Genomic DNA, 16873 nt, shown 5'->3' with positions numbered 1-16873 from the left:
TCTCAAGGGCCAGAGAATAAACATTTTAGGCTTTTCAAGTCAAATACAGTCTCCTGTATTGATTTTTAAATAATCCTTTAAAGACATAAAACCATTGTTAACTCAAATACTGCAAAAATAGGCTGTGGGCTGGATTTCACCCACACATGGGCTATAGTTTGCAATCTCTGGTACAGACGACAAATAGGAATTCATGTGAGACAGTATATGGGACTTTATTAAACAAGATACAGACTCAGGGCAAATGAGAAGTGAAGTATAAAGGCAAACCACTATCAGCGAATAATCTGAGCCAAAACAGCTCACAGTAAACATGAAGAGAATGCAGTAGGACTACATGTGAATAGAGATGATGCTAAATGGGAAAGCAAGAGAAAAGGGAGCACAAGGAGGAAAGAAAAAGACATAACAATTTGTGAGCCATCTCAAGCACCAAGAAAACTTCATTCTACTGTAGGGCAGAAGCTGGGAAAAATGAGTGCAGTCCTATGCAGCCACGTGGACCAGTAAGAACTGAAGCACTGGCTCCAGGGAACCAGATCATGACAATCAGAAGAGACACAAGTCTATCAGAACCCAATGGTTAGGTCAGCAGCCTCCAGCGAGCTAGGACATGAACTTCCTGCAAGCAGTCTCCAGCTACAGAACCATACATATACTTAACTCATTTAATAGTAAGTGAAGAGACACAGTTAAGTAAACAAAAGCAAACCATTTACCACCTACTACGTAACTTATTTTTTATTGAAAGTATCTTGCATTCATGATGGATGCTTTCTAGGTTTTGCCAGACATTTTAACGTTAAAGGTTAAATTATTTTTTACATGCAAGTAGTGTGAAGTTTCCCCCACATGGGATCAATGATTATAAGAAGATGACATAACCACATGGGTTATTTGTCTTTTTTAATCGAAAAGCTAACAGACTGGCTATATTCCCCCCAAAACCACAAACTGAGTAGTAAACTGAGTCTCTAGCCAACATATTCAAAGCTGAGGATTAAAAATGCAAAAACAAGTCCTTAGATCCAATTAAGGGAGCCCTGCTACATACAGGCTAATCAATATCAGTGGTACTCCTTGACTCCAGGAAGCTGGAAGACATCCTAATAACCCCACTCAAAACATTTACCTCAGGTAGCCTTTTTCCAGTTTCCAACTCATGAATAAAAAGAATATGTTGTTAATTCTATTTCAGAAAACTTTTTTCAACTTGTTTTATTTACAATGCCAACTTTTAAAAGGTCATTAAACTAAAGTTAACTAGACAATAAACTAGGCAGAAATCGCTTTACAAAGAGAGTTTTGGAAAGCCCAAAATGCCACCTTCTACAGAGAACCCACAGTTCAGGTTTATTTAGAGCAAAGAAAAAAGAAACTTTTGATCCATACTAGAAGAAACTCAGCCATAAGTTTGGAATCTGTACTCAAACTACACATGCAAGGAGGACAATATTCTGCTTAAACAACTGATTTGCTGCTGCCATTTGTCTACTGTTTGTCTAATATTAACAATTATAAACAGAGCAGTGCAACTAGTATTTGGAACAATCCTTACAGTGTTACAGTGTCAGGCATAACATTTCACTTCTCTTCACACCACTGGTTCTCTTTGCGTACCTAGAAGAGACAGATAGAAGGAAGTACCTTAAGTAGTCTTTCTTAAGACTACTACCTAATGATTCATTAACAGCCTGTGAGGAGGGTCACAAAGGGACAGACGGAAAACTAGAAAAATACCCAGTTATGAGTATACTTCCTTACCCTTCTTCGCCTCCCCAGGTTTTTATTCTGCCCTGCTGAAATGATCAAAAAAGCAAAAGCAATGGGGCAATTAAAGCTTCAGTCACCAGAACTGACAGCAAATTCAAATACTTCATTCACATTATTTTAGTCTGTAGCTGTGTCAACACTGATCTATTCATTCATTTCTTCCCCCATTCACTAAGTTGCTTTCAAGTATCCTGGCAGAACACCCACAGGGGCTGCTGTTCTGAAGTCAAATAGTTATGGCTTACATTTAAGGTCCCAGGTGCCCAAACCAGTAACTGTGAAGGAGTAAATATCAAAGAGCACCTTTCCTTGAAAACTAATTGTTCTTATGCTTATACAAGAGCGGTAGCATGTAAGTGTTTAGACTCACAGACCAATCTCTCAACAAGAGTATTTTTTATGACACAGAAAGTACCTATTATCATCTTTCAGAAAGTCAAGTCTCCTTGACAGAGACCCATCTCCAGGCATGTTTGGAGTTTTACTTTTTTTTAAAAAGCATGTGATCAGGAACAAGCTGTGAGCAACTTACCTGGGCTTCCTCTTCTTCAGTAAAGTCATTTTTGATATTGAAGGTCTTGCGGATCTCCTCAGGAGTCTTCCCCTTGATCATATTGGCAACAGTCTTGCATGTAACATCAAGCAAACCTTTGATGTCTAAATAGTTCGCAGCCTGGAAAGTGTTGTTTTCATTAAAGTATATGTGATGTTTTAAACTAAATCCAAAGTTAGTGACTGTAAATCCATACTAATTAAGCTTAAAATGCTAATTTCATGAAATTAAAGGGAAAATCAGATTCTTTGGTGAAGTATTTTCATACATCCCTTTCGTTACACCTTCTGTAATATGGAGTCCTGCTGCTGCCTTAAGCAAACCACACCACTTCAAATGCTAAAGAATGGCCACTACTTGTGGGTGTGTGGGTGTGCTCACAGGCACACAAGCACCACATGGCAAATCTTGACAAAAGTATTTACAGAGGCAGAAGCGATAACAGCGTTGCATTTTACTGATCTTCTCAAAAAGTGAGCTTTTAGATTCTTTGGTTTTCTCTCCTGTTTTCTGTTATATAAATTTATGCTCCTACCTTTAACATTTCCTTTCTTTGGGTTTAATTTCATCCTTGACTAGTTTAAGGTAAAAGCTTAGATCGCTGATTTGAGACTTTTTTCTTTTCCAATACAGGTGCTTTAGTGCTACCAACTTCCCTCTGAATACTACTTCAGCTACATCTCATACATTCTCATATGTTGGCTTTTATTTCCATTCAGATCAAAATACTTTCTGGTATAAAATTTCTAATTCTCTTTTCCAATTTTTCTTTTGATTTCTTCTTTGACTCATGGGTTACTGAGAAGTTACTTAAGTTTTTCCAGATAGCTTTCACTCATTGACTTCTAATTTAATTTCACTGTGATCAGAAAACAGTGTGCCTTGAATCCTTTCAAATTTGAGACTTGTGTTTTACCTTGAACATGTCGATCTTAATAGTACACACTTGAAAATGCATTCATTGCATGTCATGAGATTTAATGGTCTATAAATGTCTATCAGAACAAGTCTGTCAATAGTGTTATTTGAATCTTCTACATCCTTACTCGTTCTACTTGTTTTATCAATTAAGGGGAGACAGCAGACAGTGGATTTGTCTATTTATCCTTTGAGTTCTATTGGTTTTTGTTTCACTTTTTGGAAATCTTTTAGATAGATAAACATTTAGGACTGTCATGTCCTCTTAATATTGGACTTATCCCTTTACCATTATGCAATGACCCTCTTTAATCCTGCTGATATTCTTTGCTCTGAAATCTACTTTAAAATAGTCACTGCAGTTTTCTTTTGATTACTGTTAGCACAATTTAATCTTTAATCATAATTTAATCAAGTGTGTCTTTAAAGTGGGTGTTTTGGAGACACCACAGCTGAACCTTTTTTTCTTAATCTGATGTGACAATCTGTACCCTTTAATTGTTTTGTTTAGACCATTTGCATTTAACGTGATTGTTAATATGTGAATTTAAATATACCACCGTACTTGAGTTGAGGGAGAATTAAAATTCAGTACCAATGAATTTAACAAACTCTCTTACAAGTGCTAAAGGCTCTGAACTAGAGATATCTTAAAGAATGCATTAAGAAACATACCAGAATAAGTTCAAAAAGTGTTCCTTGGTCAACTTTCAGGAATTCTTGGTCCCAAACAGGGATATCATCTGTCCGCTTTTCTTTGTTCTCATCATCCTCGGGAGGAGGGGGGTCATCCTTGTGGTGGGTGCACCACTGAATGACCTGTAACAAAGAAAGTTCATTCCTTTGTGGCATTACGTCACAAGGTACTCATTCCACTACTGGGGCAAGGTTATTCCTAACAATGGGCTAAGAACTAGCTAGAAGCTGACTTGAGTAAGCAAATTAGTGGCCGAGCTTGAAAAGCAAAACTGAAGCTTGAGGAATCTTCATAACCCTAGAGGCTGGAAGATCTTAGAGAAGAGCAAACCTTGCAGATAGATTGCTATTTTGACCACATTAAAAAGCTCCTCGCAAAAAAATACACAACGTCAGACAGGATAATGAGTGGAAAATACGTGCAACATGAACAAGTAATTGATTACCCTCTAGAATATAAATTTTGAAAATCACTACAAAGTGGGGCACCTGGCTGACTCAGGCAGTAGAACATGTGATTCAATCTCAGGATTGTGAGTTTGAACCCCACATTGGGCATAGAGCTTACTTTAAAAAGAAAAAAAATCACTACAAAGAAACGGGCTATAGATATGAACAGGCTATTCACAAAGGAATCTGAATACTCAAACAGGAGAAAATGTGCAGTCTCATTAGATACAAAAATCAATACTCCAGTCAGGTCCTACTCTAGAATGACCAAAAAAAAAAAAAAAAGATTTTGATGCTCATCACTGGCAACATTGTGAGGATAACATGAACTCTTATAATGGAGAGTGTAAATTGGTATAATCCCTTTGAAAAGTAATCTAGCAACTACCTATACCTAGTGAAAATGAGGATATGCATACATTATCACCAAGCAATTCTAAATATCACGAGACTACTGAGTGTAAGAACAAAGTAAGAAAAGCAGAAATGACCCCTTCATAGGGGAATAAACATATATCAAGTTTCAGGAAGCAGGTTAAACCACATGTACCATCATAACGGCCTAAATCAACACTGAAAGTGTTACAAGTTGTAGAATCTAGGTGGCAGGTAAATGGGGTTTTGCTGTGTAATATCACTTTTCTGTATGATCAAATTTTGTTCATAGTATATAATGCTGGAGAAATAAAAAATGCTGAAAAAAAAAAAAAGGCAGAGCTAAGAAATTATACTGTCAGAGGTAAAAAAGGAAAGATCTATTCTAGAAGGAAAAGCCAAGCTAGGAGTTTTCATGAAATATTATCTTTTTAAGAAGTATTCCAGTTGTGTAAGAAAAAAACAGCAATTAGTATTTGTTTATGTAGGTATTAAAAAAAACTCTTTTTTTTTTTTTTTTTTTAAAGATTTTATTTATTTATTTAAGACAGAGAGAATGAGAGAGAGAGAGCACATGAGAGGGGGGAGGGTCAGAGGGTGAAGCAGGCTCCCTGCCGAGCAGGGAGCCCGATGCGGGACTCGATCCAGGGACTCCAGGATCATGACCTGAGCCGAAGGCAGTCGCTTAACCAACTGAGCCACCCAGGCGCCCTAAAAAAAACTCTTAAGAGAGCATGTAAGAAATTAATGTTGAGGGGCGCCTAGGTGGCTCAGTCGTTAAGCGTCTGCCCTCTGCTCAGGTCATTGTCCCAGGGTCCTGGGATCGAGCCCTGCATCGGGCTCCCTGCTCCCGGGAAGCCTCCTCCTCCCTCTCCCACTCCCCCTGCTTGTGTTCCCTCTCTCACGGTCTCTCTCTCTCTGTCAAATAAATAAATAAAATCTTTAAAAAAATAATAATAAAAAAAATTAATGTTGATTATTATTACTTGAGGGAGTTTCAGGTCAGATTGAGACAAGGATGGGAGATTTTACTGTGTACTTTTACAGTTTTTGGATCATGCAATTATTCAGTGTGTAAGTTTAAATATGCCTAAGACTTAATAATGCAAATAAAAAAAATACTTACTCTCAGAAGTGGCCCTGTATCACCCAGCCCATCAACTCTGACCTTCTGTACTAACTCCTTCCTTGTTCACTATGCTCTAGTCACCACACTTGCCTCCCCACCTTTCCTCAAAAGGTAGAGCATGCTCTTGTCTTAGGGTCACTGCACTTGATCCCAATGCCCACAATTCTCTTCCCCCACATATTCATGTTTTTGTTCAAAGATCAACTTCTCAGTAAGGCATTTCCTGACCACCTTTATTTTAAAAATAGCTAACTCTCCACCAATCAACCCACTTATACTCCATAGCTTTCCCATCTGACATATTTCTTACATTATACATTTCCCCCACACTTTTAGAATGTTAATTCCCTAAGGGCAGAGCCTCTCTGGTTCACTGCTATACCTCCAGCACCTAAAAAATATCTGGCATTTGAATGAGTGCAAACTAAGTCCTTTTAGATGCACTTTACATTAGTATATAATATAATATTAATTGCAAGACAATACCCAGAAGATCTAACTAGATAAAATATAAAGCTTCTAAACCATAAAATATGAACGGACATAAGACAATGCAAAGTGATAGAAATACTATATAAACAACTCCTATAAAAAGCCCACTAGACTACAAAATGGATGAACCTTGAAAACATTATGCAAAGCGAAGTAAGCCAGAAACAAAAAGACAAATATTGTATAATCCCACTTACAGGAGGTAACCACAACAGTCCAATTCATAGAGACAGAAAGTAGAATAGTGGTTACAAGGGGCCGGAGGCAGGGAGTATTGATGAGTTATTGTTTAAAGGGTACAGAGTTTCAGTTTGCAATGATGAAAAATTTCTGGAGATGGTAAGTCGTGGTGATTGCACAGCAGTGCAAATGTACTTAATGCCACTGAACTGTCTACATAAAAAAGTTAAAAATGGTAATTTTGATGTTATGTATATTTATAACAATTTTTTTTTTTTTTTTAAAGATTTTATTTATTTTTTGACAGAGAGAGACACAGCAAGAGAGGGAACACAAGCAGGGGGAGTGGGAGAGGGAGAAGCAGGCTTCCCGCAGAGCAGGGAGCCCGATGGGGGGCTCGATCCCAGGACCCTGGGATCATGACCTGAGCCGAAGGCAGACGCTTAACGACTGAGCCACCCAGGCGCCCTTATTCAGTCTTTTTTTTTAAGATTTTATTTATTTGAGAGAGAGAGAGAGAGAGCACGAGAAAGGGGAGGGTCAGAGGGAGAAGCAGACTCCCTGCTGAGCAGGGAGCCTGATGTGGGGCTCCATCCTGGGACTCCAGGATCATGACCTGAGCTAAAGGCAGATGCTTAACGACTGAGCCACCCAGGCGCCCCTATAACAATTTTTTTAAAAGCCCATTAGAAAGACATGCAAAGGAAAACAAAGCAGGAAATATAAATGGCCAGTAATACATGTAAAAAATGTTCAGGCTTAGAGAATCACTTTTTACCCAGTCTAGAGCAATTAAAAGAACTGATAATAGCCAATTATGATAAGACATGGAAAAATATGCAGCACAGCTGCATCTTACACCAGGGTCAAGAGAAAGCATAAGATGAAATTGCATATGGCTAATGACTTTTGAAAATCTCTGAGAAAGGGGCCAAATGGAACCAACCATTCCCATCTCTAAGCCTTGCTTACTTCCTCTGCCCTGTAATAACTAGGTGCTGTTTCTCCAAATGAGCATGCAAGTAAATAGCTGGCTCTGTTAAGGAGCCATGTGCCCTGAAACACTAAAATTCTATTCAATGTCAAGAGCCTTTTATGCTTAAACACAAGGTAAGGTGATCAACAGTGGGGGTATATTTGTTCTCAAGCTCCCTTTGAGGCACAGCTATTCAGTGGACAAACAAAAAATTTTTTCCTTTTTGCTAAGCACATACTGTTGTATTTCAGTAATTTAAATGTTTTTATCAAAAAGACTACACAACTTGGGGTGACTGGGTGGCTCAGTCAGTTTAAGTGTCCGACTCTTGATCTCAGCTCAGGTCTTGATGTCAGGGTGGTGAGTTCAAGCCCCACACTGCGCTCTGCACTGGGCATGGAGCCTACTCAAAAAAAAAAAAAGACTACACAACTCAAATATTCACAGGGCCTGGTTAAATAAATACAACAGACACCTAGAGTCATAATCCGTCTGGGTAAGGAAGCTACCTATGTAGCAGTATAGGAAGATCACCAAGATGTTAAATGACAAAAGAAAAGTACATATTCAAGTACATAGTTTGTTACCTTACCTTTTTTAATATTGCTGCGTTAACATTTGGTAGAGGAACTGGGTCATCATCTCCCTCATCATCCATTCCCAAATCTAAGAAAACCAGAAGAGAGCTATCATTATTTCAATTCTATTATAACATTTACACCAACCAGACATCTCAAGTACCTTGTAAGACGTTGTCTAAAAGACCGTGAAAAATCCTCTACTTAAAACAGTTCTCTTATGAGCATTTAAAATAAGCAGTTTCTAACAAGAGGTCCATAAACCACCCAAAACTATATTAAGTTGTATGAGTAGACAAATACAGGAATATTACATAAACAGAATCCTTAATGAGGAAGAAAAGTAACTTAATAACAAGGGGGATTGAGATGACTGGAAAGCCATGTGTGTGTGGGGGAGGGAATCGAAGCCAGACCCTTATCCTTACTTTTTATACCAAACTCTTTAGATGGGCAGCATTTAGAAAAATAGAATAAAAAGTATTTCAAGTAACAGAATCTCAATCTATTAAAATCCGAAGCCCAAAGATGTATATATATACACACAAAACAAATCATGCAGCCACTGACAAAAATAAGGCAGGCAGCTCCATACATACTGGGTATGATTTCAGGATTAAGGTTTTGTTTGTTGTTTTTTGTTTTTGTTTTTTTAAGATTTTATTTATTTGACAGAGAGAGATAGCAAGAGCAGGAACACAAGCAAGGGGAGAGGCAGAGGGAGAAGCAGACTTCCCACAGAGCAGGGAGTCCAATGCGGGGCCCGATCCCAGGACCCTGGGATCATGACCTGAGCCGAAGGCAGACGCTTAACTGACTGAGCCACCCAGGCGCCCCTACACTTATGTATTTAAATTTTAAAATATCTCCAGAAGGATACATAAGAAATTGTTAACAATATTATCTGTAGGGAAGTTAACAACAATGTGGGTTGAGGGACTCAATTTCAGTGTATACCTGTTATTCATCACATACATATTATCTATAATTTTGAATCTACAGGTTGTCCTAGTAAAAAGACTAACTTCCAAATTCTCAAAGTGATCGGTTAAGTCCAAAGAAAAAACTTAAAATTAAAATCCCTGTTACTTAAGGACGCCTGGGTGGCTCAGTCGGTTAAGCGTCTGCCTTTGGCTCAGGTCATGAGCCCAGGGTCCTGGGATCGAGTCCCACATCGGGCTCCTTGCTCAGAGGGGAGACTGCTTCTCCCTCTGCCTGCCACTCTCCCTGCTTGTGTGCTCGCTCGCTCTCTCTGGCAAATAAATAAAATCTTTAAAACAAATAAAAATTAAAGATTCTAAGTAAGAGTATTTTTCATGCCAATGGGTCTGTCCTTCAGTTTCTACATGACTTAAAAAAGAGCTGCCCAAAGTTATTTAATAGTTAGCAAGTACCAGTATTAGAGGCTGCAAGTTACTTCAGCTCTATATTGGTTATAGCTGAGTATCAGTTATGCTGACATGGCCAGTGTTGAGTCAAACCATTTGAGCTCCAATGTGTAACAGGTGTCCCAGGCAATGGAGAGTCAGCAATGAATACCGGAGGACAGAAAAGAATTGTTGCACTTTTAGATAGAACTGCTCAAGATGTCTCACTGACAAGATGACACTGTAGTAAAATCCTAAAGGAGAGAGAACACCTAAGCAGTGGAAATGACAAATGCAAAGGCCTTCTGATAGGACAGCCTGGAATGTCCTAATAACACTAAAGCAATCTAGTGTTACTAGAGCATGGTTAGCAAGGGTGAAAGGAGTAGATGAGACCAGTGACAGGGGACCTGACGGTAACAGGGTCTCAAACATTTTAGCTACTGTATTGGGAAGAGATGGTAGAGAGCAGCAGAGAAAAGAAGGAAATCAACTATGGGGCTGGCAATAATCCAAGCACAAGATGGTGGCTTATACAGGTTTACAGCTATGGAAGAAGAAATGATCCAATTCTGGACGCATTTCGATGGCAGAGGCAAAAAGATTTGCCAACAGATGGCAAATACAATGTGAGTCAGGGAAGACTAAGGTTTATGACATGAACAACTAGATGGATGAAACTGCCATTGCAGTTACCATTAACTGATATGGGGAAGGCTGTCAGAGAACTGTTATTGTGAAGGGCTGGGAATTAAGAACTCTAGTTTCCTAAGTCTGAGGTACCTATTAGAGATGCAAGGGTAGACCAAGCAGTTAAATTATGCCAAGTCTAAACACCAAAAGAGATCAGAATTGTGGATAGTTTGGGGAATTGGTGTATAGACGGCTTATAACACTATCAGACTAGGTGAGATGACCAAGGGAATGAAGGAGTATAAATATGATGAAGAGGTTCAATGATTAACCCAGCCCTTGGGAATTACAAGCATTAAAGATGAGAAGACAAAAAGCTGTGAGTGAGTGAGTAGTAACTAAAGTATCCTGGAAGTGGAATGTAGAAGGGGATGATCAAATGGTGTCAACTGGTCTAGATGAGAAATCAAACATAAAACGACGCACATGCCAACATGGCAGTCACTGAGCTTAACGAGCAGTTTCACTGGAGTGGTAAAGATTAGATTCAAGAAGTATCTTATTTTCCTGTAGAGATGGATCACTCATTTCCCCTCCTCCTTTCTACTAATGTTGCTCCTTGATCCCATCTCAATCTAGAGTAAAACTATAAAAATGACTGTGTCAATTTGGACTAAGCTCCCTTTTGCTTTTCCTGTACTAGTATGAAGTATTCTTAATCAGAGGGGAGAAAACAAAGTTACACTATATAAAATACTTGTGTTTGGGGAATCAAGATAGCACAGAAAACATAATACAGAAGACCAACTAGTTTAGATCCAAACATTATTTGGAAGAAGACTTAAGTCGTATTAAAAATAAGGGCCTTACAGTTGTAAAAGATCACTTCTCTAGCATTTAAACAAGGATGTACAATGTCTTTTCTACTTTTAGACTGAATGCACAAGTATCAACAGTCATTCCTTTAAGCTATTTAGTTTCAAGGACTTCTGAAAGACAACTGTATCCTGATACCACAACCTGGACTTGAACAAATCAGTCAATCCACATGTACACATGCCAAGATTTTCACTTCTGATTATCCTGTGATTAGGTTTTATTTTTGTTTTCTAAGTCACAAAAAAACCATTATCAGATATCCTGCAGATGTAAAACAAGAAAAGCAGTAAGTTGCCAAATTCAATAGACTCCAATCCTGAACCAGTTAGAATTCTATATAAACCACTGGTACTTAAAACCATTCACCCTCTGATACCCAAAGGCTATGGAAGAAAAGAATCATTTAACTGTTGCTGTCTATCACTCCCCTTGCTTCAGTGATCAGAGGCGTGGAAAACCTTCACGGAGCCCTATGTTCTTACACTGGCAAATGCTTCTTTAAAGCAGCACAGGACAGATTAGTGTGCCAGACACCAACTAAGATGAAATAAAGAACATTTCCATTGTCAAAGCAAGTATTCAGGCAGCAAATTTTGGTATCAGTTTCTACATCTTCTAGATAAAGCCTTACTCACCTGCCTTTAGGGACACTTGGATTGCTTTCACACTCTTTATTAGTGACCATACCATAGTTCTTCATTCAACAGGTACTTGGTGAACAGTGACTGTGGGATGTACCAAGGGGTTTACAACTTAATAGGAGTGATCTATTTATTTAAGTTACCAGGATACAAGACTGTAAGTGCCACATGATTGGTACTAATTACCAAAAAAGAGTTACATGTTCAGTTTTTATCAGCAAACAGAAGTCACCAGCTTAGAAAAGACACACCCTCTGCAATTTAGCTTTTGCCTCTACCACACCTAATAAATGCCATTAAGAAATCCTCTAACTTACTATGAAATTCCAAATGACAACTGTGCAGTATATGAATGTGATAATCATTCTGGTCACCTCAAAATGCCTCCCTCTTCCCTTGGCTTCCATAAATCTTACTCCACCGATTCTCCACTTCTGACTTCTACTCGAGAAACACCACCTGCCTGCCATTCCAATATAGCTGACTGCCAACCTCATTTACTCCCATAGATAAATACTCCTATAATCCACCACACAAAGTCTATGTATCTCCAGCAGTCCACAGCTCAGAGGCCAAGATCCACATACTCAACTGCCTAGTAGACTGTTACAAAAATCTTCTGGGCAGGGGGATCAAACATACCTAACATGGTCACCTCAAAGTCATTTTTTTCCCATTTCTCTCAAACCCATTCTTCAGTTCTACCAACTACAATAACACAATCTCATTCCATACCAATAAACCCCAACCAAAAACCTCGACTCTACTTTTCTCTAACACATCTTGTCTACTTTACCTCAGAATAATCTCCCAAAACACCCTAATTTTACTAGATTTGAAATTATCACCTCATTAGTACTACCCACTGTAGTCTCTCCACAAGCTTGAAAAATAACATCAGCCAAGTCGTTCCCCCAGCACCACTCAGCACACTATACTAACACACTAATTACACCATGTGACAGTCTGTCTTCTTTGGTGTCTTTCTCCCTTCCTAGTTTATAAATTCTTCAAGAGCAAAGACTATTTCTCACTTATCTTCCTTTCACCCCCATAGCTAGTGCTTGGCACATAACTTTTCACTTAAGCATAAGCTACATAAAAACCTTTTATATTTGAATACTAAAGAACAGTCTTATTACTGTCAATTTTTTTTTCACCAATGCTAGAAATTGAATTGTAATGTCTCCATATACTACTAATGTCCGTCAGCCCACTGGTTAATATTAAGATTGATTTTAACTAGTTAAAGTTTCAAAATGTTTCAGGACCTGTTTTCTAACCTTATTTCTTCAATGTGCTGTGTATATGCTTTGCAGCAATTTCAGAGGAATGACAACATGGACAAAATGGAAAACTTGGTTAAAAAAAAAAGACGTCTCAGTTTACCAGCTACTCAGCTTACTTCTCTGTTGAAACAAAGCAGTGTATTTAGATACATATAGGAAGGTATCTCTTTTTCAGAGCCTTTTATTTTTCTCATTAGAAACTGTGAATCCATACTCACTTGAAACAGAATTGGGTCATTGTCTGATGCTTAGAAATCACTTCAGTATTAGCTTATGGTCTTATCTATATGAAAAAAGTCCATTAATTCAAACAATGCAGAAAGGATGTCCTCTATCAGAAAGATGCAGTTAATTCTTTAATTTAAAAAATGCAAACATGACCCCTTCATACTCCTGAGCATTTAGTGACAAATTGTGATGACTTGTATAAATTCAATGTTCACGGGTTATCTCCAACTAAATATTACTTCCTCTCTCCCCTGACCCAGGTTTTCTAATAAACTTACCTTCCAACATGGTCTTGATAGTCACAGACTGTTTGGCAATTTCAACATCAACCTCAAATATCTCTCCATCGGAACTCTGCAACTTAATTGAAGGCATCTAAAAAAAGGTATTATATTGAATTTGAAATTTAAGAGAGATTAGTTTTATACATTTTATAAACTACAGTCTGTTCTTAGAAGACCTCTAACTTATTACCTATAAAATCCTAAGGCCATGTAGTATCTATATAACCCTGTAAAACACTGCAAATGGTTATTCACAGGCTAGCATAGAAATGTTGTTGTCAATTTTTTCAAAGTATAACTCCTAGGAACACAAGTTTTTAAGGCTTGCCCTACTGAACTACTACTGGTATAAATTTAAGAGTTATATCCTATATTTTTAATGCAAAATATAGTTAAAATAAACTTATTTAGTCTGTGCCTGCATTTTTTTAAAGATATATTTATTTTAAAGAGAGCAGGAGAGAGAGACCACATGTGCGCACACACATATGCACGTTGGGGAGGGGCAGAGGGAGAGAGAATCTTAGGCAGACTCTCTGCGGAGCATAGAGCCCCACGTGGGGCCTGATCCCCATGACCCTGAGATCATGGCTGGAGCCAAAACGAAGAGTCGGAGGCTTAACGGACTGCATCACCCAGGCACCCCTTTGCCTGCCTTTCTGCTTTCACTAAATACTGACTACTCTCATCTGAATAGTTAGCTGCCACAGTAAACCTCCTGCAAACCAGAGAGTAGTCAGTCCAAAATAAAGCTACAAAATAAGATATAAATTTTCCAATACTGAGATTTACCACTGAAAAATTAGTTGTGATCCAAAGAGTGTATGAGACTATTCTTATTTTATGTTTGCATCAATGTAAAATATATAAGATAATAATATCTTTAAGGATAAACAAATGTCCATCCAATCTGCTAAACCAAATAAGGTACTTAAATTTAACAGTCCTTTTTATCTTTCATTACTGACTGTCCAGGTGCCCAAGTTTGAGTTCTTCTGCTAAAATTCTCATAGAAATTACATGTTACTTGCTTCAAAAATGTATTTATTAACTCAGGTTAATTCTGAGTCATTGGGAAAAAGGTACCTCTTAAATAAAAATTAGTTAAGCAATTAACTACAAAGGACTTGAGTTCTAGCAAAAACCAAAAAAACACTTATTTAGAATGAAAAGTTCTAAGCCATCAATTTATCTTCAGAGTCTTGAGGGAAGGAGGAAGGGCGGCAACACCTGACTCTAACGATTACTTCATGATCCCTTCAAATATCAAATATAGATTTTAAAGGCCCATGCTTCTCAGGTATTCATAATCCTGCAATGTCACTATTAACTCGAGAGTGTAGAATTTGGCATTTAAAACATTCACTGCACCTATTTTAGGATCAAAGCCTCCACTAAATCAGTTAAAATATTCATTCTGCTTTTCTTAGGCAATTATCTCCATTCCCCAAATAAGCTGTTAGAGAAAGAAAGCAAAAAGGTAAAGCTATGTTTTAAAATCAGCCACTGAAATATCCTGCTCTCACTCATCCATGGTTGGAGAGATTCAGATTTCACTTTTCAGTTCACAAATATGTCTGTTCCTCCATGTTGCTTAGTGCTTGCCAATAATGCAGTTGTTCTATTCAGTGGAGAAGGGCCAGAGCAGAGGACCTTCCCTGTGACAAGGCAGTAACAAAAGGTAGCCCCCAAAGAAATATTTTAACAGGAACCCAATTTTTAATTACAAAACATTCTATGTTCTTTTTATATTCCATAGTACTGGAATGAATACTACAGAAAGACAAGTCTGGCAATATAGTTGATAAAATTACTTTTAAGCACGATGATCATTTCATACTTCTTTCAAATAACTCATGGTAAATAACCACATCTGCTTAGTCATAGTCAAATTCCTGTATTAAGTTACTCTTTAGGGAGTTGAGATCTTAATTAAATAAGCAGGGAGGCAATGGGTTAATCCGTAACTGAATGCACTTTGTGATCCCAAATTTAATACTCAAAGAGAAGTTTTTTTAATGTCATAGAGCTAGAATTCAGTGCAAAAGTGTAATGATGATAATGGACGAGATTTTGACATGCTTTCAAGACAATTCCTTAAGTTCCTTATCTTGAAAATCAATCACCCTCCATGACTGGCATGAAGTAGATTCTATCAACAACGTAAAGAAAAACCTGTGTTTTCAGTAACCCGAATTCTGACACCTTTTTGAAAGCAGAATGGACAAGTCTGCATTGCTCTACGACACAGATACATTCTATTGTGAGGCTCTGATGAAAAATTCATGACCCCAAAAGCCAAACCTGAGATCTTTATCCAGGTAAACCTCCAATTCCTGTAAAACTTAAAGTGTCTGGCTTTGAAAGAGTTGGGCCTCCTAAAAGTCACGCCACTACCATAAGAACATCTGCTATTTCAACAGTTGTTTCACCAACTCCAAGCTATGGCAAAATAATAGAGAGAGAAATTCTGAAGGCGCAGGCAGCCTGCTGGGCAAACATGCGGCCCAAGCACAGTTAGCCAGGACCGGTGACTAGTGACGCCAGATAAAAGGATGGGAGCGAAAAATCCAGCGCTCCCAGACTCCCACCGCCACGCTCCTTCCGGACACCGAAACAACAAACACGCACACACGCCCACGCTCACGACAGCCTAGGGACCTCCACTGAAAGCCCCGCCGCCATCCCCGCCCTGGGTCCCCGAGGCCGGCAGGCTCAGGGCCAAGGGAGGCTCCGGGCCGCAGCCTGGGCCTTGCAACCGAGCTCCGCGCAGGCGGACACTCGCCCCGTGCGAGGAAGGACCAATTCCCGGCCCTGCTCGCATCTTCTCCCGCCCGCCCGCCCCGTCGCCCACGAGGCGCCGTGAGGACGCGCGGCCAGGAGAGGGGCCCGCCGGCACCTCCCGAGAACAGGGTCCGCGACGGGTTCCACTGGGCCTGAGGGAGGCCAGGCCCAGGTGCCTCCCCCCTCCGGCAGGCCAAAGCCGCAACCGTGCGGCCACCCAGCTGGCAATCCACGGCGCCACCGCCCCTTCCCGCTCGGTCGGCGGCCACTCACGGTGCTCGGTCTCAGGCAGACTGCGGGCCGTAGGCTGACAGGAACAGAGCGGCCTCAGCTACGAGAAGAGAAAGGCGGAGAACAAGGCCACTACGGCGGCGAGGCGCGGCGTCGGCCTTTATAGGAGCGGGCGCAGGCGCCGAGGACCCCGGGACCCGTGGCGTCACAGAGCCGGTGGGGCTGGCCGCCGAGATCGCCTGACGCAGGCGGAGGAAGGGGGGGCGGGGCGGGCGCGGACCGGCGGCGGGCGCGACGGCGCGGGGGCAGGGCTTCGTCCTTACCCCGCCGCCGCCCGTGCCCCACCCGGCCCCACCCCCGCAAGCGCGGCTCGCTGTCCTCTAAAGCAGGAACGCGGGACTGGCTGGGGTACTCCGC

The 16873-nt window shown here is 39.9% G+C and overlaps 1 protein-coding gene across 1 annotated transcript; it reads right to left on the bottom strand.

Annotated features, from left to right (window-relative positions):
• Positions 1–714: 714 nt before the first annotated feature.
• On the bottom strand, positions 715–16634 carry SKP1 (S-phase kinase associated protein 1). The gene is made up of 6 exons (XM_032425247.1): positions 16499–16634; positions 13436–13532; positions 8135–8208; positions 3920–4063; positions 2306–2446; positions 715–1620 (listed from the first exon to the last, which is right to left on the bottom strand). Exons 2-6 carry the CDS (start codon positions 13530–13532, stop codon positions 1585–1587), a joined length of 492 nt encoding a protein of 163 aa, XP_032281138.1. The 5' UTR covers positions 16499–16634; the 3' UTR covers positions 715–1584.
• Positions 16635–16873: the final 239 nt, after the last annotated feature.

This window comes from Phoca vitulina, unplaced genomic scaffold (assembly GCF_004348235.1).
Source record: "Phoca vitulina isolate PV1807 unplaced genomic scaffold, GSC_HSeal_1.0 scaffold32, whole genome shotgun sequence".
Lineage (NCBI taxonomy): Eukaryota > Metazoa > Chordata > Mammalia > Carnivora > Phocidae > Phoca > Phoca vitulina.
This window is presented reverse-complemented; position numbering and strand designations above follow the sequence as displayed.